Genomic DNA, 26,935 nt, shown 5'->3' with positions numbered 1-26,935 from the left:
CCGCGCTCTACGCGGCTTTTCGGCGGAGCGCGAGCGTGTGTGCGGACGCTCGTCTCGCGGCCCGTTACGTGCATGTACACACGTGCGTGCGTACGCGAACGCGTGTGTGCGAGCGGCACGGACGGCCCGGCCACGCTTACGCGACGCCACTTTGCGCATTTATCAATATTACTTTTTGCAATTGATATATTACGCCGCCTTGCGGCACGCCGCGCGACGCGCGTCGAATTAGACTGATAACCCACGCTCTCGTCGAGGCTTCGAATATCGGACTCAAACGTTGAACCTCCGTGATTAAAAATTCTCGCGAATTGTTTAAAGTGACCGCATTAAAAATGAAAATGTAAAATGCCTGTTTGTTGTGTAAAAAAAAATTTTTTTTTTAGAAATTTTTATTTTATTTTATGTAATAAAAAAAAATTTTTTTTATTTTATTTAAAATTTATTTAATTAATTATTGCAACGTACTACTGAATTCGTTTCCCAATAGCTGATTTGAGGTTGAGTCGTATTACTACCACTGTGTCGTCTTGTGTTGTCACCGCGCGAGGTCTCTAATATAAATTCAGAGTAATCGGAGTTCGACCATCATCATTCTTGTTAATCCTTGGCTATCTTTGGCTGCATTCGGCTGCCTTCAGCTGTCTTGGCATGAGGGAAGTAAATAAGACGTATTAGTGAAGCCAGTTACATTTGTCTTTCAGATTACATTTCGTATAATGTTTAATAGCTTTGCGTCGCAATGTTTAAACGGCCTGACGAATCGATCGCAGACGATTATTGTTTACCTGCGAAGCGAACAAAATTCGACATTCCTAATAAGATAGATTACCGTAAAGCACAAGAGGAAATCCCTGTAAATAAAAATGTTCAGAACGACGATCCTTGGGGCGATGATTTCAATGAAAAAGATATCGAGGAGATGGATTTAATTGCTTCTCAAGCTTGCGTGCAGGTTGTATTATTGCTAAGAAAAGCTAAGTTTAAAAATGTATATTAAAAATTTTATTTATAATTTGAACTTTTTACTTTATAGGACACTAACTTGTTGAATAATGTTTGTAATGAAGCATCTCATTCTAAATTGTCACTGACCACGGAGAAATCCAAATCAAAATTAAAAACTTATGTACAGAGTACAAATCAAAATGGTCAGGATATAACTGAGATTAATTATTCTCAGTTTAGAAATAAGTTAATAAATAATAAAGAATTTAATTCAACTTTCCAAAAAGATATCTTTATTACACAAGGTAATATTATTATATTAGACATGAATAATGATAAAATAATTGTATTTAACTGTTTTTTGTATTTTTTTTATAGATAAAAATGCAGAATTAAGAAAATTAAGAACTGAAAATACCAAACTACTAAATGACTTAATCACTAAAAATGGTGAAACTGCTTTTTTAAGGCAGCAGTTACAGCAAACTCAATTGCAAATTGAAAATGAAAAACTAGAGAAAATGCGTTTAATTCAAGAACAAAACAATCGTCATAAATCAGAAATAAATATGGTGCATAAAGAAAAGGAGCAACTAAAAACACAAATAGAGCTACAAGTGAGTATATATTTTTTATTGTGTTATAATGTAGATATAATAAATTTAATGGTAATTTAATGGTAATGTTATTTATTACTAAAGAATCTAGAAATAGGAAACCTTCAAGAAAAGTACAAATTGTTAGAATCTGGAAATATTAAATTGGAAGAACCACAAATGTACATAAATACTTTTACTGATAAATACAAACATACAGCACCATTAAATCGGTAAGATAATTTATTATTTTGCAAAAATAAAATGTATTTAATGTTTTAAAAATAGTATTTAATGTATTCTTATATAATTTATATGTATTTAATAGGACAAGTATAAGGACAAGTATAAATAGCACTTTTAAAATAAAAGAGGCATTTGCACAAACTAATATTTGCAAGAAGAATGATTTTCAACTTAAGACATATTATACCTGTGAGTATATTAGAAATATAAAACTTATATATAATTATAATTTAATAATTATGTAAATAATTTTTAGATTATCCTCTCGCAAGAATTTCGGAATTAATCTTCGGATCGTCGTTACCTGAAAAATCAATTGTTGATGTTAAAGTCATAGAAAAAACTGGTAGAAGAAATTTACCGATTTTGCAAGAAGAAGAAACATGTAGAATTTTTGGTAAGTATTTGTGAATTTATTGTATAAAAAATATGTTAATACATTTGTGTGTTACATTTATATTATAGAAAATCCAGAATTAGTAAAACCAGTAGTTACCACTGTGAGCGGAAAAAGATTAACGACAGAATTTGTTTTGCTCGAGATTACAGCCATTGAAAGGAGAGTTAACACCGAAATGGAATCGGAAAGATGTATACCTATAATTAACAAAGTATATAAAAATATTAATATTTAAATTTGTTCAAGATTCTGATATATATGTAATTAATTATGGACAAGTGTATCGAATTGTGTGTGCGTCCGTGTACAAATATATTTCTGTTTCAGCTAATTTTATCTACAAGAGAGTTAATGCTGAACATTATAACAGTTTTGGAAACAATTTTACAAGCTATGAGAAATGATGATATTCGGGATATGAACGATTTATATTTTTCTACAGTTTATAAGAATCACCAAGTGTGTATTAAATCTGAATGCGAACCTGATGCATGGCATGAAGGAGAACGTGGTATCGAAGCTAGAAGGTTGCTCGGTATACTTTCGCATATTAGTATTGAATCGTCATACTTGAGTAATTATATAGCGGGAAAGTCACAATTGCTCACACATAATGATGAATGTTATAATAATTATTTAAAACAAATGACACGCTATAATACGTGGTCAAAAAAAGGACATGAATTTGAAATGCTCGAAATTATTTTAGAATGTGTTACTTTAATAGAACGTGTTGTAAGTACACATTTTATATTTTGAGATTACATTTTATTAAAAAAAAAAAGTTATATATTATAACTAATTAATTAATATTATTTTCAGAGGAGATCCCATCAATTTACTGGTCTTATAAATGCAATTATAAAATTATTGTGTAACGTACAACAAAAAGTGGGTTATTGTGATAAAGGGTATGTTAATATTATCGATATGTATTTATGATATACTTATTTATGTGTGCGCACACGATAGTGTACGCTCTGAAAATTAATGTTCACATACTAATTTTATATAAATGTGTTTTTTTTTCCAGATTAGAATATATTTATCTTATATTCAAAAAACTTATATTTTCAAGACCATTGTCACTTTGTTATGTTTCATTAGCAAATTTTATAATGGTCTTCAGTAAATGTAAAATATTCATATTAAAACTTTGTGCAAATTCCCGTAAGTATATAAAATATATTTAACTAAGTTTGTTTCTTGGTAATTAATTATTATTATTTTAACAGAGTTAGCAACGATAAAAATATGGAAAGGAGTTTTACACTTTACTCCAGGTATACTATAGTATTTAAAAATAATTAGGATCTATACAATTCTACAATCATATAATTTGTATTTTAAAGAAATAACTCTGATCATAAATGTTTTTATGTTTCAGATGCTTGTGTCTTACAAATTTTTATGGCACAAGTAGAGCATTTTTATTCAGATTTTCTTACTACAGTAAATATGACACATGCATTGTTATCATCGGTATGGCATGTGCTGCAGAGAAATAATTTAGTAAGAAATGAAAAGTCAGACTCTTGTAACTGTTGTATGAAATTGTTACGGTTTATAATTAATATGTTAAATAGATGTTCCGAAATCAAGTTAGATATAATTGATAATACTACGCGGCAAGATTCGTTTAACGCTAATAAAAAATGCTACGTCTTGAAAATAATTAATTTTAAAGAATCAAATCAGTCGAAATACAATAAGCAGAATATAGAAAAGCATTTGGCAGAATATTCGGAAAAGTTAGATCGTAATTTTTGGCTCGATATTAAAAAACTTCATTACAAAGTGTTGAGACAGGGCATTAGATTTCTATGTCACCTTACGATTTGTGATCCGGATTTTGTTGTTCGATCATCTGACGTTGAAGATTCATTTCATTTATTTATACGAAATGTCGTTTCCTTTGATGATTTGATACTTCATGAAAATGAACGTAAGTATCATAATGCATTTCATACATATATATTACTCGCTTTTCACGCAGATAACATTTTTATTATTTTTTCAGGAGAAGCATTAGACCGTATAAAAAATACATTTGTCGTTGATAAAGGTATACAATCGATCAAAACCGAGACGCATTACGAAAAAATCGACCAATTGTATATGACAAATTTTGAAAAAAAAGCAACACCTACAACTGAAAGGAATAATCGTACTCGATCTGTTGAAAATTATAGCAGAACATACTCTGCCATTAAAACATTATACAATTCTAAATTAGAATACAGGAACAATTAAATGTATAGATTTTTTTTTTCTAACTGTATTATAACGTTCATACAATTATATATTTATATGTACATAAGTTTTAAGTTGTAGAAAGATATGAAAAGAACAGGAAACGAAAGACAGGAAGAACGAGACGAAGTGTATAATTAACAATTAATAATCTACATTGTTAATATATATATTTATACAAAAATTAAAAAATGGATGCATGTGCAACATGAAATAATTTCTCTGTTGAAGGATATCATCGTAGGTTATTAAATATATTTAAATAAAAAATTACAAAAATCAAATTTATTTAATTTGAATTGTAAAAGGAAATGTTTTCGTATTGAAGTTGCAGAATTGTCGGGGTCGTACCAAATGGTCAATTTTCAATTTCTCCTCTGCGGCAAATTACGATTTTAATAATACGCTTTTTGTTAAGCTGGACTGCAATTTTCTTGATAATTTCTTGAACATGGAACGTCTACAAACTTTCTGTTGTCAACGGTGTTTGCGACGGCCATTTTTTTATTCGCTCGACCAATGAATAGACGGAAAGAGCGAAGGACAGGTTGCCCCATCTGTTATTTCTAGGTCGTTTTGATAGACGCGGACCACGGGCAAAAACCAAGCAAAAAGGCAATGGCGGCTACCCGTTGGATGGCCAGCGAGCTCGGCTACATGAAAAATCTCGGAAAGATGTGATCTACACGTTACGATCGAGAGCCGTAAATCCGAGGTATGTGCCCCGCGACTCGTCCCTTTTGGCGGCGAGGAGCTTCTTGACCCAGTGGCCCGTCGAAGTGACGCGAGAGCGGACTCTGGCAACATGTGGACCCCCCCAAGCGACTCGGTCGGAAAAACAAGACTCCGTTACTTCGAGAAAATAATTCTCGTCGAAGTTACCCCCGGTGCTCGAGCCGCTCGCGTTCCAGCTCGTAAAATAAATTAGACGTTCGCTCGCCCCTCGATTCATCATACGCCAGTTGCAACAGATTCATTTTGTGTTAAAGAAACGTCATGTGTTTGCGAGTAACACGCGTGTTTACGAAATTTGCTCCACGCACTCGCTCCGATTTGCCGATTTCTATTAATGAAATGTGCGGTGTGACGTAAGCGAGTTTGAATTAATAACCAATTCGATAAAGATAACTTATATTAATAACTGGCTGTAACATCGCTATCTTGTTGTTATATTAATTTTATAAATTAAATTATTTCGAATTGAGAAATAAAATATAGAATCGAGAAATAAAATTGAGAAAAAAATGAGAAATTTCGAATTTAGCTCTCGCTAATTTTTTTTTTTTTTATTTTTTTTTTTATAGGTGTATGGCAGGGGAGTTTCGTTACCTGTAAAGGTAGAAATGGCACACAGTATGTGCAAAGGATGGCTGATAGACAAATGGACTTGTTATCGAATCAATTAGACAACGAATGGTGGCCACTGGCAAGTCTCACAGAAAGATACGACGGCACGCACGAAGGCGTAAATGAGCGAGCGCACCTAAGTAATGAGCGAGTCTCGGCATTATCCTATTCGTTCGGTCTCGGACTTATACGCAGCCGAGGAAATAGAGGTGCTTCTTCTAGAAGAGATACGCGATTTAGAACCACCACCTGCCATATATTCTAAACCCGAAGATATTCAAGACTTCGAAATTGGTATGTACAATGTTTTAATTAACATTAGTTGTATGTTATTTAATAGTTTATGTATAGATTCTTTTTTATAAAATTAATAAAAGTTTCAAGCTACAAATACTTCGTAATCGCTCTCTATAACGTCGAAATAATATATCGTTATTTAAACGCTAGCTGCCTCATTTTATTTATTTCGTTTAAAGTTATGCATGCATAACTGCATACACAAATGTATACATAGTTTTGACATTGTATCAATAGCAGGCAGTAGGACAGGGGGGCAAATTAGCTCCCAATCATCAGAGCTGGATTCGCCAGGGGTGCACTCGACGGTCCATTCGTGGGATTCGCATGCTAATTATCACGGTCACTATGGTAATAGTGACCATAGACCTGGCTCATCGAACACTATGCCTTGGTCACGCGCAAGCCACGTGGTTATTTATTGCGACATACAAGGACATCTTAAAACACCTACGGGTGTTGTTAGACTTTTATTACTTGTGAGTGTAAAATCACTTTTATGTGTAGATGTATGAAAAATTGAAAATTTGTGCTACCAAAATTTATAGATACATTAATGAGCGCATTTCGTAGATATCTTCTGCAGCTTGTTTGGCAACTTTATGCAGTTCTGGCACTGCCAAGGTCAGCATATTTATGCTGCCTTTAGCAGATCGTTTAAGATTCATGATCTTTGTAGCTGTTTTCTGTTTCTTGGTCACTGCAGCCCTTCTCTTCCTTGATATTTCGCATGTTATTTACATCCTTCCTTTAAATTGGGCTAAGCTGGTAAGTAATATTTTAATATATGTATTTCAGAAATTATTTGTGTTATTATTTAGGTGTGATTAAATGTGGCACATGATGTTATGTGTAAGAGTTAATTTTCTTATTTTTTAGAACGCTATAGTATTCACTGGCATAGGCTTGTCATATGCCGCGAGTAGCGCATTACTAGCATGTACAATATGGGAGTACCACAGTGGAGGTTTCGTACCAAAACGCACACGCTCTCAATTAACTGCTGCGGCAGTAGTGGGACTTTTCTGTGCTCTCTTAGCGTTTTTACTGTCCTGGATACATTGTCGTAGTGGATCAACTTGTAAGGGTCAAGATTCTCGTAGTCAGACTCCAACTCAACTTTACAAGCCTGTTGACAATTCTTCTTCCTCTGGGGTAAATAATTTGCTCGTTTTATAGCGCAAATCTCTTACGATCTTACGAAGAGAGTGTTTAAATAATCTAAAATGCAGGTCACTTTGAAGGAACGTAGTCCTAAGAGACCGGGTTCGTGGTCTGTAAAAAATCAGCAGTCGAAGAAACGCAATGTGGACAGTGACACGAACACTAGTAACGGTGGCCATCGCGGTAGCAATCATAAGCAAGGCGCCAATAGAAAAGACCACTGGGCTTCAGCTAAGCAACATATGTTAGGCACTCACACAAATGATGAAGATACTCAACGGGAGGATTCTGACATGGAGAGGAGACGAAGGAGACGAAGGAAAGACGGTGACAGTAGTTCAACCGGTGACGGAAACGCGCCAGGTAGTAGTAAAGTTGATGCTAGTCGTGTTACTACTGATGAAGCTAAAACTAGGCGAGTGCCGCGAAAATTACCTTTACAGTCTGCAGTGGAGCAATCTCAGTCGTGGTCCGACGCCGAACGTAGAAATAGTGGTACGCAAATTAAGAGTAAGACTAAGCGAACGCCAGTGAACAATGACGCACAGAATTGTTGTGAGATGAACGAGGCTAGAGCAATCAATCGAGTGACTCGAAACGGCCTCCGAAACTGGGAAGCAGAATGTACGTCAAATAATGGCGTAGAAGAAACTACTGATACAAATGTGGTTCGTAACGCTATGTGGCCCGGACAATGGCGCCCACCACCAGATGATGTTCAACCTTGTTCTAGCAAAACTATTGATCCCTACAGCTTTGCCTGAACGGTTCGTGTAAATTGTCTTGTGAAAACAAGCACACATACATACACACTTTAGGTAAAAATTTAACTTGTTCCATTGAGCAGTCTTTGCGAACAGTGACATAACGAAATTTTGTACAAACTAAGTACATCTATATACTTTACGTTCAACATTTTTTTTTATTAAATTACGTTTTGATGATCGATACTTAATTAAATTGATCCAGTTTAATATTTTTTTTTATTTACATACAACTCGATTTTTTTAACACGTTTAATATTAAATAATGTGTGGTAATAATTTATATAACTGTATTTTAATTTAATATGTTGTGTTCGTGTTTTAAACTGTGTTTAAAGTCAAATGTAACTTAAAATGTTAACGCAAGTGTATAGATTACTATATTTCATGTATGCAACAGGTGAGAAAAATTACAGTTTGGACTTATCGAGTTTGTCGCTATCGAATTTTGCAGGACAAATTGTGTCCAAAATCTTAAGATTGTATAAAATTATTGCTGCCTTGTACATTTTGCTGCCAAGAAGTTAGGTTCTCTCTTCAGTTCGGGTCCTGACGTTTTGCATCACACAAAACCAGACTGCCCAACTTTTATAAGCAAATAACGCCACTTCATTCCAATCATGTACCAAATAATAAATCTAAAGTAAGTTAATGGGATTTTGTAAGTATAAGACCACTATATGGCACGTAACACTAATATATAATTGACTAATTATTTCTATCATATTTTGATGCCAACATATTTTGTGCTCCATGCATACTTGTAAAAGCATTTAGTATGTACAGGGAGAAATCGCCTATTGTTTAAGATGAAAATGTATATATTAAATCTTGAAAGAATTGTATAAGTACATGCATATTTAAGATGCAGCTAGACCGATCTTTCTATCAAACAAATCCTACATACAAAGAACGGCGGTTGCAATTGCAAATTTTTAAAACACAATCGCACGATTTCTTTTATTAATTTAATAAAATAATTATATATTAATTTATTTAAAAGGTTTACGTTTTGAAAAATAGAAAAAATTAAATATGAAATTATATATATTTAAAAAGAACACTTTTAACAACTAAAACTAACGCAAATTAAACATTAAATTTTAATTAGGCTATGCTCTGGTAGCTTATTAAATTAATCAGCAACATAAAATTAAAATCGTATTTTATTTTGCAACGACAATACCAAGTATATTTCACACAATGGCCTTATAGATCTTTAAATTTTTATTAAAGCACGATTTGAGAAAAATATAATTCCATATAGAGAGATTTTTTTATTAACTCATAATAAAATTATAAAAGATATATCCATTTCTTCCACATGCAGATTAATTTTAATTTTTGCTTAGCTTACTTTTTATCTTTTTCTAATTGTTAAAAAAAATTAGAAAAAAATAACAAGTAAAATAAAATTAATAAAGTTAATCTACATATGTTGAAATATATATTAATCGATATTTTTTTAGTATTGGAAGATCGGTTTGGCATTTAGTTCCCGTATTAACAAAATAGTATGCGTGGAACTATTATTCAGAATATTATTCCGATTAGCTCACACTCTGAAATGTGCTCATTATATTATATATGGAATCATTCTTGCACAAGGACGGATTTATAAACTGCTTAAGCCACACAAACATTATTTCAATTATAAAATGTCCAAATGAAATAATACTAACTAATAGTACTTAAGAAATAACATCGCTAAGTTTTTATATTAAGTTTTATATCAAAACTAAATATTTTAATTTGATTTTGCATATACATTTTTAATTTTAATATAAAAATAAGTTTCTGCTGACGGAATTAAGTATTAAAAGGAAATAATCCGTCCCTGTTCTTGTATGCATCATTTACAAATATCTTACGTAATTTTAAAATTATTAGATGAACAGTATTATTTATTGTGTTAAGGCCCGGTTTCACGAACGCGAGTTAAATTAATCGATTAGTTAACTATTGGGGTCGTAACTGCCAAACGTAAAACTGTTGTCAAAAATGCATTACAGTTTTATAAAACATGAGTTACAACTCTAAAAGTTAGCCGATTAATTAAATTAACTCGCGTTCGTAAAACCGGGCCTGATTGTGTTAGTCCTTTATTTAAATAAAAAAGTCTAGTCACTTCTAGTCAAGCACTTTTTTTGTAAAACTATATCTTTTTAATAATCATTAAATTAAAGAGCAAAGTATTTTTAGTACATACATATCGTATTAGAAGTACAATTCATCTTAGAAGAAAAAAAAAAGAAAAAAAACTGTTGAACGCTTGTTTCCTGATTGATAATTCCATTAAATCTCTTAATATATAATACCATCACATAGTCTTCAGAATTCTTCTGATATCTCATTTTTTTTTCATTTAATGTATCACGACCATTATACGATCGAATGTAAGCATGTTAGCTAGTCTTGAATAAGACAACTATTTTTGTCCGACAACAGCTATTTTGTCTTTTGATACGATGGCGCGAGTATAAACACAAATTGAAAATTATACATTTATTGATGCGTCGACCTTAAATCAATTAATAGTGTAAGAGAAATGCGTGTTCATATAGATTCATAAAGAAAAATAGCATATAATACAGCAGCTTCGTTGTGGCAAATATCGATGGTGTTACAACTTATAATTCATTTCTGTTTGACACAATAAGAAAATTAATGGCATTTACTCTTCTGTATATGATTAATTCTTAATATGCTGAACAAGTGTGATTATTTCAAAATAATCTTACATTAAGAGTGATTAATCGAATAAAATGTCACTTAGTGGAAAAGCAATTAGCCTTGAGCTAAATCAAAGTGTAAAAACACTGCCAGAAGAAATATAACGCTTTTTAAATGTAATATAATATTAAATTGTCTCTGTACAGCCGAGACTTGTAATTTTTAATCCGAAAATTGGGATTTTAGAAAGAATAAAAATTAATTATTTGTCTTATATTATCAGATTAAAGGGCAAATATTAAATTAAAATCATTAGTATTACTGCAATAGAAACTAAACTGTCTCTTCGATATTCGCAACAATTATTTGCTTCAACGAAGTTAATATAACAAATAGCAGAGTATGTTTGTGATACATGAAAAGCACTGTTTCCTTAGAATTTGTATGAATAAATTATCATTCAGGCAATAAATTTCGATTACGATTAATAGACGCAGATTTCTTTATATACTAAGCTCGATTGACAATGACCTGTAGTGATAGCATGACAATCCAAATCTATGTATGACCTGAGTCCTTTAAAAATCAGGCGAACTAAAAAGAATCGATAGGAAAAATCATGTGATTAAAACAGGTATTTAATGACCATTTTTTATTAACTAAAAAATATATTTATTACGATTTCAAATACTAAAAAATTGATTTTATGAGATAATTTCCTGTCAATTCATTTTAATTCAGCTGTCTATTGAATAATTTAACTGGCCTAATTCCTTATTCGCTAAATGATAGACATGTAATGCGTTATATGCTCTAAATATAAAGTATTTGTCTCATTTAAATATTCTAATGTGTTTTAACATTTATGTAGATGTATTCAGGTATTGATATAGTATTTATACATATATAGTGTCATGGTATTAATATATTTAGTTACATGTGAATGAATAATGTGATGCTGCCAATACTCATAATGAACATGAAAATATAGCAACATATTGTAGGTTTGTTAGGCGAATCGTGAGTCGAATGTCTTTGCAGAAAGTCTGAAACTAAATATGAATAAATAAGAAGGTTGGACAAATTATCAAATATGACGTAGATATCATGCGATATCTTGGCGATTTGTCAAGTTGATAACGAATGATTTGGACAATAAATGATTCATGAGTCACGTAACATCTAAGTTATTAGCATTATCACATATTCTTTTAAATGTCATTTTATACATCTAGGAATAAATGAACGGTAAATATTATACACTATTTGATTGTGCAGAGTTGTGCGTGTGATTGTGTATGTTATTTAACAATATATCACAAATCTAGTCCGAGTGAATTTTGTGTAACTTAAAAAGAACAATGTACGTTTATTTAGTAAATACGTTAAACACGGTTTAATTGGCAATAGTTAAGTATAATATTCTGCGTATATAAAAACCTATTGTCACAAAATATAAAAAAAAAAAAATTATCAAAATCAATACGCGATTTGTTAAACTTCAAGCGAAGAGTTACAACTTATAAGGAACCAAAGTGTCTGAAGAAAAATGTGTGCATAAATTATTATATATAATAATCTTTTTTATAATCAATGCATAATTATTTTTAATGCGGAGGTAAGGTTAATACAAAAAATGAACATTTAGAATAAGATCTCGTTTATTCAGCTTTGCTACATTATGTCAATCTATAATTATATGAATTGTCAACATTTTTATCATTACTGTTATATAAGTCAGTTCTTCAAATTAATATTTAAAAGCATCTCGTAGAAACTAAGAATAATATCATTTACGTATGCAATTTTAATGAAACTTCATCAAACTAATGCAAGAGAGTCAGTTGAAATTACTGGGTTCAGTCTCCTTCAATTTTCCAACTATTTCTTCTAAATTTTGACGACGTACACGGTACTTTGTCTCATCACTTTCGTTTGGTACAGAGAAGTAAGGATATCCATGTCTAGTATGCCGATGAATCCAACCGCTTGAAGAATGAAGAAATCCAAAAAATGTATAAATAGGACTGCAGTTGAACAAAACTCACATTTTCAATGTACTTCTGTTGTTGAACATAAATAATATCTTACCTTTGATTTTGGGGATTCCGAGGCAAAGTCTGTAATAATATACAGTAAGTAATATATTCTGAAATAATCTTTATATCTTCTTACCTGCCGTTCAAGTCTTAATTGCTTCAGTAATAAATATTTGCAGATGGATCTCGCCCAACTGTACGGTTCACAATGCATGCTCGATAATCCGGATAAATCCATCGGGCACGTCAAAAATTGCGATCTCTCTGTCAAATGACGCTGTTGATGAAGCAGGTGTTGCTGCTGGCGGATGTAATTTGTATAATACGGATCATCGTAAACAGTTAAATGATCCGAGGGAGATGCCGAAGAATTTGATATTGCGACTGTAACAAAATTTAAGTAATTAATATTTTATTTTTTATATCTGATTAATCATTACGATTTATTGCGTTCTATATTAAAGTACGCTTGAAGAATTACTTATGTTGAAAATAAGCAAAATATGTTGCACATAATATAGCATAAATATAATTTTTGTTCCATTAACCTTTTGCTTTTTGAACATTCAATAACGTATTGTAATATCGTTTCTTGTATGCAGCTAGTTGAAACATAGAACGAGCTTGAAAACTGTCATCCAAATTATATATGTTATCCAATTTTGATTCTGTTTTACATCTACATTAGAAATTATTTTATTATTGACATTGTCGTACGTAAAATTAGAATTTTTAGGATAAAGACACATTTACCTGCGGTCCACATTTCCCGTATTTTTCTCTTTACATTCACATTCAGCAACTTTTTTTTCTGCATCATAATTTAAATTACTTCGTTGTGACTGCAATTCGGCAACTTTATTGAATTCCTGAAAATTGCATTTCTTTTGCGATCTGTTATCATAAGAAATAACTTTTTGTTTTGTTCGTTTAGTTGATTTTTTCTGATTCTCCTTTACGTTAATATCTATATCTTGCTGTTTCATACACATGTTGTCGTTACTTGAGACAGATGCAAAATAATTTAAAATTTTTGATGGTGTTTCAGATTTTCGTTCTTTTGATGTGAAATCTACCACGTTCGACGAGCCCATTTGTGGATATGATTTGATGCGTGGAAAGCCTGACAATTCTGTGGATAGAAAAAATTATTTTTATAAGTTTATGTGGTGTTTATAATTAGTATACATATTAAATAAATTAATAAGATGAATGAAAATTAATAAGAAGAATTACCAACAAAGATTTCTTCTTGCGCTCGTTTTAAAAAGTTACTTATACTTGTTTTAAGTTTATCGCGCGTTGTCGGTAAAAGATCATCCGTCTGTAGAATAATTAATCTTATTTGTACAATTCAATCTTAATTCTAAAAATATTTTAAACTAAAATTTACCACATTTAATACATTTATAATAATATTCTGATCTTCGTCCTGACATACATCCATTTTATATATATCACTTTTAGTCTGTTTAATTGCTGCATGTTGATCGACATCGATTATCATATGTGAAGTGCTGGATTGTGTATCAAATGTATCTTTAAATCTTTTACATCTAACATTATTTAATCGTTGAGAAATTTTATTAGGTTCCAAATCTTCTGTTATGTCAGTTTTATTACATATTTTAGTAGAGCATGTATCCTAAAATATAGTAATATCTTGTAATTTATTTTACTTAATTTTTTTTTACTTTTTTTTATGTACAAACCTGATATCCTGTACGATATTTTGAGTGACAAAGATGTGATTCACCAATGGAATTACAGACATTAAAGTCATCAGGTACAGAATATTTTTTATTAAGATGATGTTCATGAGATGGCACTTGATACTTGCTACTTCTCTCCAGATAATTACGTGCATTATCATTTAAATGGCTCAATGAATCCGCCTGTTAAAATGCAATATACATTTAAATTGACAACTAATTTTTAAATAAAAAAAAACATGTGAGAATATTACATAAATTATATAATTACATTTTTTATGTGATTGGGGATCATAGAAATTTCACTCGGGGTAAAACCTCGAAAGGGGAATGTTTCGGAAAGCAACGACTTAAAATTAGGAACATTATCGTTTAAAGAATTTTGTTTTAGCGATGGAATATTATTATCTATTACTCTGTCCATATTTTGAGTATCAAACGTATCTCCAAATGTATTGCTGTTGATGTAATATAAAATATAAATTTTTATAACGATAAAAACATTATTGCAAAGGAAACTTACTTTTCTTGCATATTGAGTTTGGTAAAACACATGGTCGTACGAAATACGTCTTTAATCGTATGATCTGGTATATTACCTGGAAAAAAAATCATTGAAAGTATAGCTGAATATAACATTGACAGATTTATTGCTGCTGTGGCGTCAGTATCATTTATATTCTTTAATCAAAGAATACATATTCTAATTAATTTCTTCAAAACTTTAATCCTATATTTTTATTATAATAATTTTATATTTAAATCGTTACAAAAAATTACTAGATAATTAAATATATACGACTTAATAAATGGAACTGACAACCACAACCCATATAACTACTTCCTTTATTTTTAGATAATTATACTAAAGCATATTACTCACGCTGCTGAGAATTGTCCATGCTTGTAATAACGTAGCACTTCAATGAAAAATGGCAATATGTTCACAACAACCTTAGGGATCCTCAAATTCGATGAGTCAAAATAAGGTATTCGTAAAATAATTGAAGATTTTCCATTATTAAAAACAGCTGACGAATGCAATGCACACGACTCATTTGTAAAATAATTAAAATCCAATCGCGTCCATAAAATGCGTTATTTATGTACCTATATAGTGAATAAAAAAAAAGTAATTTAGAATATACTAAAAAAAAAGAATTTATAATATAACTGCATTTTTTCTTAAATAAATGCAGTATTTTTTTTTTTTTTGTGAAAGCACGACTGTCTCCACTGATTAAAATAGACGTATACTCATGATAAAGAAATCGCATTTCTCCAAGAAGGAATTACATTGGCTAATTAAAATAAGCAATTGCAGGTTCTACATGTGGCGAATAGATTATTTTAATAAGGCTCCGTTGCGGCAGCATTTTCTATCCAGCTCATCTCGGAGACTTTGCATGGATTATTGATAAATGATTATTATAAAAAGGAACTCACAGTACGGACCACGTTACTTAGTACGATGTCCCGACAAACAGCACTTTTATTTTCCGTCTGCCTGGTGGCATTCGTTACCAGTTTAACTCTGGCACTTCCACCTGCAGCACCATGGACAAATTTCGTATCTAAACCAGGTAATGTATTATTTTCTCGTTATTTTCTTATTTAACGCAAATTCTTAAATTCATAAATTTCTTTACAATATTTTTAAATCTAAATTAAAATAGTTATTAAAATCAAATTCTAAATATAAAGAACTTGCAACTATTATTTTCTAAAAAATTTTAAATATAAAAAATTAAATTAATTAATACTAATCTTTATTTTTACAGTGTACTCACGAGCTCTCGGACCTCCAGGAGGAATAGACACGATATCTGTACCGTATATGCCGAAACCTTCGTTTATGCCAAAGTTTGTCGACCCGAAGACATTTATTTCTAAAAAAACAGATATGTTAAGTAATTTATTCGGCGGTTTAGGACCAGTTGCATATAACGTGGCAGATACCAAACCGATTATACCGTACGGTTCAAGTGAACCATTTTTAGATAACACTGATAGTACAATATTCAATAAACGAGATATATTACCAGATACGAAAGGAAAAATCATAGGCAGTAGCAATGTATATAAACGCGGTATGTTTGGTCCGTTCGCCTCAAAATTTGGCTCAATGAGTCCAGCGGGTCCGAAATTCGGCCCTTACACACCGTTCTTTTCACCAGACGTAACATCTGATTTTATGGATAAAACATCTTTCTCCCGTAGAAAGAGAACTATCGAGGCATCTTCTACAGATAGCATTAATGCCATTCCGGGCTCACCGTCTTATCCAAAAATAATAGGAAGTCTGCCAACAGCAAAACCAGCCGCTGATGCACTAAAGGCATATCTGCCAAAAACGTTTGGACCTTTTGGACCAGGCGGACCTTTCGGATTTGGTGGACCTTTCGGATTTGGTGGACCTTTCGGATTTGGTGGACCCTTTGGATCAGGGAGCTCTTCTGGACCAATAGTAGATCCGAGCGCAATTATTTCGAAGAAATCAGATTTTCTGGACACGCTCTTCAACAATCTTGCTGTTCCAACTACTGCTCCAACAACGACAACCGAAGCATCTACGCCGAAAAGTACTGTTGTCCCGCCTAGCTTTTGGATACCATCTTCTGTAATTCCCGGGCCGACCGAGTATACCCAGAAAGTGTCGGATTTCTTAGATAAGTTATTTGACAGCTTAAATACAACCACATCAGAATCGATCGATGATTCAGACACGACAAGTAATTTTCTGAGATCTCTCAAATCTGATGACATTTCATCAGATAAAATTGCAAGATCCTTGGATGATGTGCCATCTATTACAGCAGCTAAAGATGCAATCGTCGATACGATTTTATCAGAGCTTGGTGATTTAAAAGGTGACATGATAGCAACGTTGAACGATTTAATCGTGTATGAAAAAGCTGCATCAACTGCTACCTCTGCAAAGAAGCCTTTCAAGCCTTTTTCTAGTAAATTTTCGTTTGCAAAACCGACAGTGGATCCAACGCTTCCATTTCAGCAGAGAATGGCTGTACTTAGTCAAGTATTCGATATGCTGACAGATCTGCAAAGAAACATCAGTGTAATTGTGAAAAGTGCAATCGCAAATAATACCAGTGCTCCAAATAATTCAGAATCATCAAAAACTCCATTACCTAATGCCGCATTTGATGCTTCATCAATTAACAATACTCTCTTGGCAGCCATTCTAAAAAAAATATCCACTATCGAGACCGCAAATCCAGCTTCCTATTCGGCTTCTTATCCATCTTCATATCCAGCTGATTCTGCTCAAGAAAATTCTATAATGAGTAGAGAATTGCCCGAAGGACCAACATCTTTCTGGGTATCTTATCCGGAGAATTCCGCTCCTTCTGTAAAACGGCAAGTGAACGATGATTCCCTGCCGTATTTCGGATATGACCGCAATAATAATCAACACGATCAAAGACAATACACGAGAGGCGTACAAATGAAGATGCATCAAGGCTATCAAAGTTTACCTGCAGGAGCAGTTGAATCCGTACAAGCGGGAGGAGGTTCTACGCCTGAGCATCAAGGAGGAGGAATCAAGTTGCTGGTAAGAGCTATTTTATTTTAAATTAATTTTAGAAACAACTAACTGAAACATCGTAAGAGGAAAAAAAATACATACAAGTATACAGATCCAAGAGTGAATTTTAATGGACGGCTCAAACGTTTTACCGTACGATACGAATTACTAACATTACAGTCGGTAACTCATATCGTATGGTAAAACGTTTGAACTATTCATTAAAATTCACCGGTATACAATATTTTTCACTATAATTTATAATAATTTCTATATTGCTTATATTGTAATTAATTATAATAATTTGCAACGGAATTATTTTATAATTTGATAACAGTAATATTTAAATTAATCAATGATACAGTAATTACTATTCGATTTATATTATATATTTTTTTTTAATGTTTCAGTTATTATGATTATGATTTTCGATTAATATTATTTTGTTAATGTTATTATTAAAACGCCAACAATTTGCATTTTTTTTTTCTCCTTTTAATCTAAGAATGTCATGATATAAAATGTACTAGAATCTCTCTCCAAATTGGTAATATATACTTAAAAAAAAAATGTATATTGATATTAGAGATGATTCTTATCGTGTTTTATCATTTCTTAAATCTATGTCGAAAGATTCTATATGTACCTATTTACTTATTCAAGAGTTCACTACATAAATCACAACAACAAAACTAAATATTATATTAACAAAATATTAAATTATTTGATAGTTTAACCAAAAGCAGTGTGCTTATATACAATTTAAATAATATATTATACGCTATAATACCTTGGAAGCCTATATACAAAATTGTGTTCGAAACGAAAAATAGAAAGTTGCATAATTATCTAACATTTTTCGCCGAAGACCTTTTTCTAGATTTTTTTTAATCTTATGGAATAATACCCATAAAGCTATAAAATATAATAAACTAATTTGTTTTCAGATTCAAATGCCTAAATTGCCTAACTCTCAAGCTCCAGGCTTTCAAAGTATTAATTACAGTTAAGTACGTGCAAAATGTCTCTGAATTATGAACCGCGTGGCTATTTGTTCGTTTGTCGCAGGGATCAAACGCTTACGGAAATTCAAACAAATGGGCTGACTGGATGCAGTATCATGAGAATGAATATCAAGATCGTAGGCACCATCATAACCACCATTAGGCCATTCAGCCAGGAGGAGTATTTCTTTCATGTATTTACATAATTAATTTTCAATGAAAGATCTTTTAAAATTGTTATTCAAAACGTATTCGTAAATATGTATAATATAAAATGATTATTTCCAATAAAATGTATTTGGCAGAAGATAAAAAGGAAACGGCAATGTTACAGAATCATTAAAATTATCTGCGATATACAATCGTGGTATATCTAAAATACCGTTTTTCATCAATCACAATATATAGTATTTTTTCTACGTGTATGTACCAAAGGATATGAAAAGTGAATACTTTTCTGATAATGTTTAATATATTTTTTATATACGATCATGATCTATATAATAATAGCAGTAATACGTTGATGTGCCCATCAAATTGCGACACACGGACACAATCCTGCATCAAGTGCGTTGCTTTGTTCGTCAATCAGCAATGCATTGCACGCAGGGTAGTGTTAGTGTGTTAGGAAGCATCACAGTTTAGTTATATGGGACATTGCATTTTATAAGAGCGCGCACATTATTAACTGACATTAATATTAAACTCGAAAAAAATGGAGAGACAAATTTCTTTACTCCGGCACGAAAAACGTTATTTATAATACTTGCTAAATATACCTGATTTCCTTTTTAATCTTATTACACTTTCATACAAAATTGTGGAAATATTGGCAGTATTGTGCTAAGTATAGACTTATATATTGCCCGTTTTAATACCCTAATAATTTAAATTTCTAGAGATACGATTTATATTCGTAAGTAACGAGCCACTTTCGGATTCATCGCAAAAGCGAAGTATTCTTACGACTTTGGTACTTTGCAATTGATTGTACTATACTTCCTTAAAAGTAAGTCACTATCATCTGCCTTTTGTGACTCTAGTGATGAGATATTCCATTTGCTGATCGATACGGAATACCATGTAAAATGATGCTAATATACTACCCAACGTTACCAAAAATCCAATTCCTTCGAATATCAGCTTTGGCGCGAATATCTTCCAAACCATTAAATGCCGACAATGTATAGTTGCTGCAAGCATGCTGCCGAAAGTCTAAAAAAAAAAAAATATAGAAAGTAAGTAGAAATAAAATATCAATATTAATCATACAGATTTTTAAGTGAGATTTATTTTCGAGAAAATATAATTAAAATTTAATTGTTACACATTTTATAACATACCCGTATACCATGAAGTAATGTATATTTTCCAGCAATCGCAAAAACTGCAGCGTGAAAAGCAGAATCCTGTTCGAAGAGCAAGAGTTCACCTCTTTTAATATCATCGAAAAACTTTGCTTTGAGAAACTTCGGAAATGCCCGGTGGAGTGTAAATGGCACTATTACCAATAGAGGTAACGTTGCACCCAATATAATATGCGATCCAAATGTATTAATACCTAAAAATAATATTATTAAAAAATTAGAATCAGTGGAGATTTAAATTTATTTATAAATACTCACCGATTAACATTGCTGACACTAAGTTTCCATAAAACTGACCGCCAGTTCCTACAAAGGCAGCATGCCAATGAATGGTAGGAAATGTTGCCTGATGGCCGGTTCCATAAAAAAAATACTCGGCTAGTAAAAACCAGCAAAGTAACACAGGCATCGATACGTCAACTAGCTCAGCTATATATAACAATTTTTAAAAAGTATTAGAAAAATTAAGAAATTAATTATGCATGTAATATAAACATTTTATCGTGTATACTTACAAATATTGTTAGCATTTCTGTATCTCTCTATCGCAGATAAACCCAATACACAAGCGCACGTGACGAACATCAAAAATGTGCCAGGCGACAACGTATCTCCCAATAATAATGCGTACAAAAGCGTAAGAAATACGCTTAATGAGATAAATGCAGCGCTGTAAGTACTCCCGAAACCATAAATGACCGGGAGCTCGTCGGTGTCTATTCGCTTGCGGGAAATGGAGTCTTTTATCTTTTCAAATAATCGAGGCACTATATTTTCATCACGGTAGACGTCGATGGATTCCTTCTTCTTTGGCAGCAAATATATACTAAGCGGACGATAATAGAGGACAAGAATCGCGAGGACGCAAGAGAAGTAAACCATATTAGGTAACGTATTGATCTCCCAAGATAACGCGTGTTTCGGCTTGATAATCGGAAGCTTTTGCAAAATCCAGTAGCAACCCATGCAAACGCTTACGATCACCGGACAATACTGGCCTATTATAACGCTGGGAGCAAAGCCTGTAAGATTTCCACAGCTTTGCAACCATAATCTAACTATTACTACATACAATGTTGGCATTATAATGACTGAGGCGAATAAAACGACGAGTAGAGCATGCTCCCAGTTATTTGGCATCGTTGACCAACCAACTTTACCAGTCGAAAATATAGAGCACTCCCGTTGCAAATGCTCTTCCCTACAACGCCAGAAATAATGTGACAGCCTCACCGAAGCACACGCTAGTAAACCAATAATTAATACGAGTGTCCTGAAATTTGATTTTGTTGGTTTTGAAGAAGTAAATCTCGTTTTTCTCTCGGAAGTATTATCGGAATCGTTTTTTCGCAGATCAAACGTGAGCAGACAAACAAGTGTAATAAAAAGAAAAGATAAAACCTTGTCTTCTTCGACTATATAACTGTTGGAGAATAGTCCGCATATTGTTAGAAGAAGAATTATCCTCGCTACGTAAGTCAGCAGCTTGATTCGACGATGATCGTACCAGCACATCGATATGACGTCCCAATTCTGTGCAATTACTATAACCAGTAGACCAATCGAAACAGCTCCGGTAGCAAAAAAAGTTGTATTCCTCAATTCCTCTATAACATTTAAAAGAAACAAGCACATCGTAATTGCGGCGGTAATTAAATTCGCTATAATGGCACATTGCAAAAATGAAGATTTAAATATGTCACACATACGGCTTTCGGGAATGCCAGTGATAAAGAGATAAAAGAAAAATAATGAGCAGAACATTAAAAGTAAACCTTTGGAAATAAGTCCGGAATCAAATTGAACCCATACTTCTGAACATGTGTCTTTCAATAATTTAAAATATCCTTTGGTATCTCGAATAAATGCTTCCAATTTCTCGAGATTATCGACCTGTTTAACACGCTCCGAAAGAAGACTATAAATGTAATGCAAATGCTGCAGCTGCTCTTTCGAAAATAAGTAAGTATCTGCGGAATATATTTCTATGTACTTTTTCGTCTGAGCAATGTTCCTCCACAGAGAATGTAACGGATATAACAATTGGCCGGTGGCCGCCTCCTCGATTTTACTGGGTAAACAATCGAGTATTACAGATCCTAAATTAGAGAAGGGAATCGGTGTGCCGAGAATCGATGCCAAAGTAGGAACGAGATCGATTTGATTAACGCTATTGTCGTCATTAACCGCGAACCCTTTCAACAAAGGAGTCGTCGAGTAAACGAACATCGCAGCCTCAACTTCGCTGGGGCTGTCACCGCCGTGATCTCCAGTCTCAGTCATACCATGATCCCCGACGACAAAGAGCATCGTGTCCTTCTCGAGAGATGTCACAATCTCTTTTATAAGCGTATTAGTGTCATTCAATTTTCTCGTCATTTCCGGATGGTGCGTGCCGTGTTTGTGCCCGCAGTGATCAATTCCGAGCGTGTGCGCTATCAGTAGCGACCAGTCCTTCTTCTTCATCTCGAAAAAAATACGATATTGCACGTCCTTGTCCACACTGTCCAGATCCCAGACGTTGAACGACGGCGATGGAAATTGCCTCATAAATTTATCGGGAAATAGATTGGTCCACGTATCGTCCCCCATGAAAACGATACCTCCGGCGGTGTTTTGGTCAATGAGATTGTCTTCTTGAATATATTCCGAAGCAAAGTTTGACCCCACCTCTATGAACGTAGGCAACGAGCCCGTTGTAAGACCTTTCAGGCGCTGCATGGTCGTGGTAGGTGGATCGGCCACGAATTTATACAGACGGGTGTAAGACGGATGTTTCTGCAGTAATTCGTGAATTACGGGCAGTTTGTTGCGGTGGTAGGAAGACACCGCGGCGTTCTCTTCGTGCCACTCCGCGAACTCGTATTTCAAGGCGTCAACGATCAGGAGAACGACTCGCGCTTTGCGGCCCAGGCATACCTTGGCGGCATGCTCCGTATCGTGAAGAATATCCGTGCCGCAATCGCCGGTCACCGTGCACCGCGCGCATTCGGCCCGCTCCGGCCGGGAAACGCGATTCAGTAGGAAGCCACTTGTGAAGACCAGCAAGCCGGCCGCCATCAGGTAAGACATCCATGTCTGAAATACCAGGTAATTCCATAGTCGGCTCATTTTCGTCAAGTCAATGTCGCGCGCGGGTATCGTTCACTGACGGCACTGAATCGAGGAAACTCTGACGGGGACTTAACCCGCAGTACGCCGGTCCATCTTCCACCATTGTCGCATCTGGACGCGCGATCGGCCACGCGTGTTGTTTTGCCTCTGCTAAATGCCGAAGACGTTTAATCGATAATTCATGAGTCGCGGTTCGAACGATACATAACCTCTTCGCCGCTATATGAAGCTACACGGAACAGCTAAACAGCCCAACTACGCGAACGTCGCGAACTAATAATGGGACACGAACAAGGCGCCGACTAGGGAGGAAATCCGCAGTAAAGAACGGATTCTTATGGATTGACGCCATTTTAAAGTCTCGTTCTGTGTAGCTGCACTGGCTGCAATCGTTCACAGATAGGTGCTATGTTCGTGTCCCACGTTTTTAACTCAAACGTTATTGAGTTGGGTCTCCTCATATTACTTTATAGGTAGAACGATAGAAACCTACGCACGATTTATGGCATTTACAATAATTATAACGGCTGATAGAATAGAATAAATGGAATTTAGTGATTTAGTCAAATCTTCTCTCGTGGCCATCCGGCCACCGAATCTATTAATTAATTTATTCCCTTCAAGGACGCACGTTCCGGCTAATGCCTCTCAATGAGACTCGTCCTGCTTTAGAATGGAAAAATTCCAGTCAGAGTCACAGTGTCATACGTGGCAGATCGTGATTCCGGCAATCGAATCGGCCCTCTCTACAACGGTCGAGCTTGTGTGCGAGAAAAGCGATAAACTTTTTTCTCCTCCTGTTCTCGGTAAGAAAAGTTTAATCAAATATAAAAAAAAAAAAAAAAATGTGTAAAAAGAATTTATGTTATCAAACATTATACGGAAAGTTACGTATTACAAATTGATAAGATGCCTCTTACGTGTGAATTTCAGATTGGCCTTTATCACAAAGAATAAAGAGATATCAGAAAGGAATACTTGAAGTAATAAATCACGTCAGAAGATAAGCGTTAGTATATAAACCGCGGCAAATTGCATGGGGTTATCAATATTCCGTATTACAATCGCGCGCTTATAAGTTCCTTATTTTAGCGAAATCAATTTAAGAAAGAAATCAATTATTTAAGTTACCATCAACATTAGTTTCAAGTAATCAGTATTCAATAGTTCAGCATTTTGTAAGCACTATCAAATATCTGTTAAGTACAAAAGTAAAATCATGAATCAAACTAAAAATCGTGTTAACTTGAGTGAGGTGAGTGACAAGTTCACGGAAGAGGTATTGGCAGACGTTCTGTCGAAAGTATGTGATGGAAAAAAGGTACAACTAACAGATTGGGATTTTGGCGAGGGATTTACTAAAGGTGACAGCTACCTGTCGACTGTTAACAAGATCAAACTCACTGGCACTCTAGACGATGGTTCTAAGAAAGAAGTACAAGTTAATATCGTTGTAAAATCAATTCCCAAAAACATTGGCAGGAGAAAGACCTTTAGGAGTGGGGAATTTTTTGGCAATGAAATCATATTCTATACAAAGGTAAGAAAATTTATTAACAGCTTTCTTTTACATGATTAAGCAAAACGGTTAACGTCCTCAGTCTCAAATAAATTTTGTATTACAGGTTGTTCCCAAGATTAAACAATTTTTAGAGGAGAGAGGTCGAAGTGATCTGCTGTGCATACCACGTTACCTTGCTTCTTACATGGACGGTGAGAACGATTTTATAGTTTTAGAAGACGTCTCTCCTTTAGGATTTGGACCTGCATCTAGACAAAGCTGCATAGATTGGGCAGAGTGTACCGTGATTTTAAAAACTCTAGCAAAATTTCACGCAATTTCATTTGCGTATAGGGACCAAAAAAAAGACGAGTTCGCAGAAATTGCAAGTCACTTGAAAGAAACTTACTTTGGCGCTAATCATTGGGGCTGGTACGAGAGATTCCACGTAAGTGATATTACGTTTCATTTTTTATATTGCATATAGATATTAATAAAATATCTTTGCGTTTGCAGAAAAAGCTAGTGGACATAACGAAGCATGCATTAAAGATGGAATATCCCAACAGTGAAGCAGAAAAAAAATTCAATTCCTATAAATTTGGCACACTCTACGAGAAGTGTTCAGAATTATGCGAAAAAAATTCTCTCACGTCTGTTATTGCCGCGGGCGACTGTTGGGCTCCCAACTTTCTAGTCCGAGATGCTGGAGAAAATAAAAAAGAAGCACTGATGTTAGATTTTCAGCTTGCTCGTTTCTCCAATCCTCTTACGGACCTATCGTTTTTGGTTTATTCTTGCACTCAGAAATCATTTCGAGATCAGTATTACGATGATATATTAAAAGTTTATCACTCTGAATTAAGTAACGCCATTAAATCTCTTGGTTCAGACCCGGAAAAAATTTATCCGTGGAATTTATTTATGAAAGAGGTAAAACTATTATTTTATATTTAAGATTTCGAAAAGATATTGTACTAACATCGATATTAATTGCAGGTGAAGGAGTACTTTATAGTGGGGTTAGTGTTTTCTACGGAAGCAGTCCCATTTTGCTTATTAGATCCGTCTCAATCGTTCGATTTAGACGCCATAGTCAAGAGCGATGAAGAAGTAAATATTGCTGATGTATGGACATTATCTAATATCGAAACGTCAGCGGGAAGGCGAAGATTAGCAGATGTAATAGTTCATGGAGTTACGAATGGATATTTATGAAAGTAATAATTTTTATTTATGTCATTAATCTTTCTGCCTTAATAGAGAAAATTTTAAAATTTAATTTTTATTAAAAAAAAAAAAAAATAATGCATTCTATTGAAATTAATATATATATATATATATATATATATATATATATATATATATATATATATATATATATATACAGATCAGTGGACGATGCCGAAAATGATAGGTAGATTTAATCGAATTAAAACGAAAAGTCCTGTACCATTTTGAAAAATTCTCAATAGTTTTCAAGAAAAAAATTAATTTATGTACACGTAAGAGCGACGAGGAAGCGTGGGCTGAGTGAGCGCGACAGACAACGGTGCCATTTCTAGTCATTCGCCTGTCGCGCTCACTCACGCGCAGCTTTCTTGTCGCTCTTACGCTTATACATTTAATATATTTTAATTTTTTTCTCGAAAACTATTGAGAATTTTTTGAAATGGTAAAGGACTTTTCGTTTTAATTCGATTAAATCTACCTATCATTTACGGCATCGTCCACTGATCTGGGACACCCTGTATATATATTTTTTTTTTTTTGTTAAAGTAATATTGAAATAGTACTATTTTGACGTATACAATTAATTTTAATAAATCTCTAATAATTTTATTTTCATATTTGTATTTTTTCAATAGATATGTATCGCAGAATTATATTTATACATATTTAGAATAAAACTTTATGTAGTTATCAAAAATGTATAAATTTAAATAAAATATAGACAGTCCAT

The 26,935-nt window shown here is 33.3% G+C and overlaps 6 protein-coding genes across 13 annotated transcripts; 4 read left to right on the top strand and 2 right to left on the bottom strand.

Annotated features, from left to right (window-relative positions):
• The first annotated feature begins 191 nt into the window (after positions 1-191).
• On the top strand, positions 192-4,448 carry Mus304 (mutagen-sensitive 304). Its single transcript, XM_070668254.1, has 14 exons — positions 192-343; positions 491-955; positions 1,037-1,253; positions 1,327-1,565; positions 1,650-1,777; positions 1,873-1,979; positions 2,047-2,187; positions 2,256-2,401; positions 2,518-2,925; positions 3,013-3,101; positions 3,224-3,360; positions 3,426-3,473; positions 3,578-4,135; positions 4,211-4,448. The coding sequence occupies exons 2-14, from the start codon at positions 743-745 to the stop codon at positions 4,441-4,443; spliced, it is 2,664 nt and encodes an 887-aa protein (XP_070524355.1). The 5' UTR covers positions 192-343; positions 491-742; the 3' UTR covers positions 4,444-4,448.
• A 572-nt stretch (positions 4,449-5,020) lies between these two features.
• Positions 5,021-12,095, top strand: LOC139109308 (uncharacterized). 3 transcript variants are annotated; one of them, XM_070668262.1, is made up of 6 exons: positions 5,021-5,158; positions 5,748-6,084; positions 6,328-6,566; positions 6,661-6,855; positions 6,967-7,242; positions 7,320-12,095. In XM_070668262.1, exons 2-6 carry the CDS (start codon positions 5,934-5,936, stop codon positions 8,013-8,015), a joined length of 1,557 nt encoding a protein of 518 aa, XP_070524363.1. In that variant the 5' UTR covers positions 5,021-5,158; positions 5,748-5,933; the 3' UTR covers positions 8,016-12,095. The 3 variants fall into 3 exon arrangements, with proteins under 3 accessions (XP_070524363.1, XP_070524364.1, XP_070524362.1); XM_070668263.1 differs by having other exon boundaries at positions 6,325-6,566; positions 7,332-12,095; XM_070668261.1 differs by having other exon boundaries at positions 6,325-6,566.
• A 188-nt stretch (positions 12,096-12,283) lies between these two features.
• Positions 12,284-16,013, bottom strand: LOC139109307 (uncharacterized). 3 transcript variants are annotated; one of them, XM_070668258.1, is made up of 12 exons: positions 15,886-16,013; positions 15,323-15,549; positions 14,963-15,038; positions 14,711-14,897; positions 14,440-14,622; positions 14,121-14,372; positions 13,964-14,051; positions 13,481-13,859; positions 13,276-13,406; positions 12,864-13,111; positions 12,780-12,808; positions 12,284-12,676 (listed from the first exon to the last, which is right to left on the bottom strand). In XM_070668258.1, exons 2-12 carry the CDS (start codon positions 15,339-15,341, stop codon positions 12,529-12,531), a joined length of 1,740 nt encoding a protein of 579 aa, XP_070524359.1. In that variant the 5' UTR covers positions 15,342-15,549; positions 15,886-16,013; the 3' UTR covers positions 12,284-12,528. The 3 variants fall into 3 exon arrangements, with proteins under 3 accessions (XP_070524359.1, XP_070524360.1, XP_070524361.1); XM_070668259.1 differs by having other exon boundaries at positions 14,133-14,372; XM_070668260.1 differs by having other exon boundaries at positions 14,169-14,372.
• Positions 15,911-19,310, top strand: LOC139109306 (uncharacterized). Of its 2 annotated transcripts, none has more exons than XM_070668255.1 (3): positions 15,911-16,022; positions 16,221-18,013; positions 19,055-19,310. In XM_070668255.1, the coding sequence occupies exons 1-3, from the start codon at positions 15,911-15,913 to the stop codon at positions 19,151-19,153; spliced, it is 2,004 nt and encodes a 667-aa protein (XP_070524356.1). In that variant the 3' UTR covers positions 19,154-19,310. The 2 variants fall into 2 exon arrangements, with proteins under 2 accessions (XP_070524356.1, XP_070524358.1); XM_070668257.1 differs by having other exon boundaries at positions 18,934-19,310.
• On the bottom strand, positions 18,008-23,699 carry Pig-o (phosphatidylinositol glycan anchor biosynthesis class O). The gene is made up of 4 exons (XM_070668249.1): positions 20,873-23,699; positions 20,616-20,786; positions 20,334-20,551; positions 18,008-20,205 (listed from the first exon to the last, which is right to left on the bottom strand). Exons 1-4 carry the CDS (start codon positions 23,466-23,468, stop codon positions 20,011-20,013), a joined length of 3,180 nt encoding a protein of 1,059 aa, XP_070524350.1. The 5' UTR covers positions 23,469-23,699; the 3' UTR covers positions 18,008-20,010.
• On the top strand, positions 23,298-26,934 carry LOC139109310 (uncharacterized). Of its 3 annotated transcripts, XM_070668269.1 has the most exons (7): positions 23,809-23,944; positions 24,096-24,277; positions 24,405-25,011; positions 25,097-25,420; positions 25,489-25,905; positions 25,972-26,192; positions 26,841-26,934. In XM_070668269.1, the coding sequence occupies exons 3-6, from the start codon at positions 24,691-24,693 to the stop codon at positions 26,188-26,190; spliced, it is 1,281 nt and encodes a 426-aa protein (XP_070524370.1). In that variant the 5' UTR covers positions 23,809-23,944; positions 24,096-24,277; positions 24,405-24,690; the 3' UTR covers positions 26,191-26,192; positions 26,841-26,934. The 3 variants fall into 3 exon arrangements, with proteins under 3 accessions (XP_070524369.1, XP_070524370.1, XP_070524368.1); XM_070668268.1 differs by lacking the exons at positions 23,809-23,944; positions 26,841-26,934 and adding an exon at positions 23,298-23,420 and having other exon boundaries at positions 25,972-26,295; XM_070668267.1 differs by lacking the exon at positions 26,841-26,934 and having other exon boundaries at positions 25,972-26,295.
• The last annotated feature ends 1 nt before the right edge of the window (position 26,935 follows it).

This window comes from Cardiocondyla obscurior, linkage group LG17 (genome assembly GCF_019399895.1).
Source record: "Cardiocondyla obscurior isolate alpha-2009 linkage group LG17, Cobs3.1, whole genome shotgun sequence".
Classification (NCBI taxonomy): Eukaryota; Metazoa; Arthropoda; class Insecta; order Hymenoptera; family Formicidae; genus Cardiocondyla; species Cardiocondyla obscurior.
Note: the sequence above shows the minus strand (reverse complement) of the source record. Positions and strands in the feature narration are given on the sequence as shown.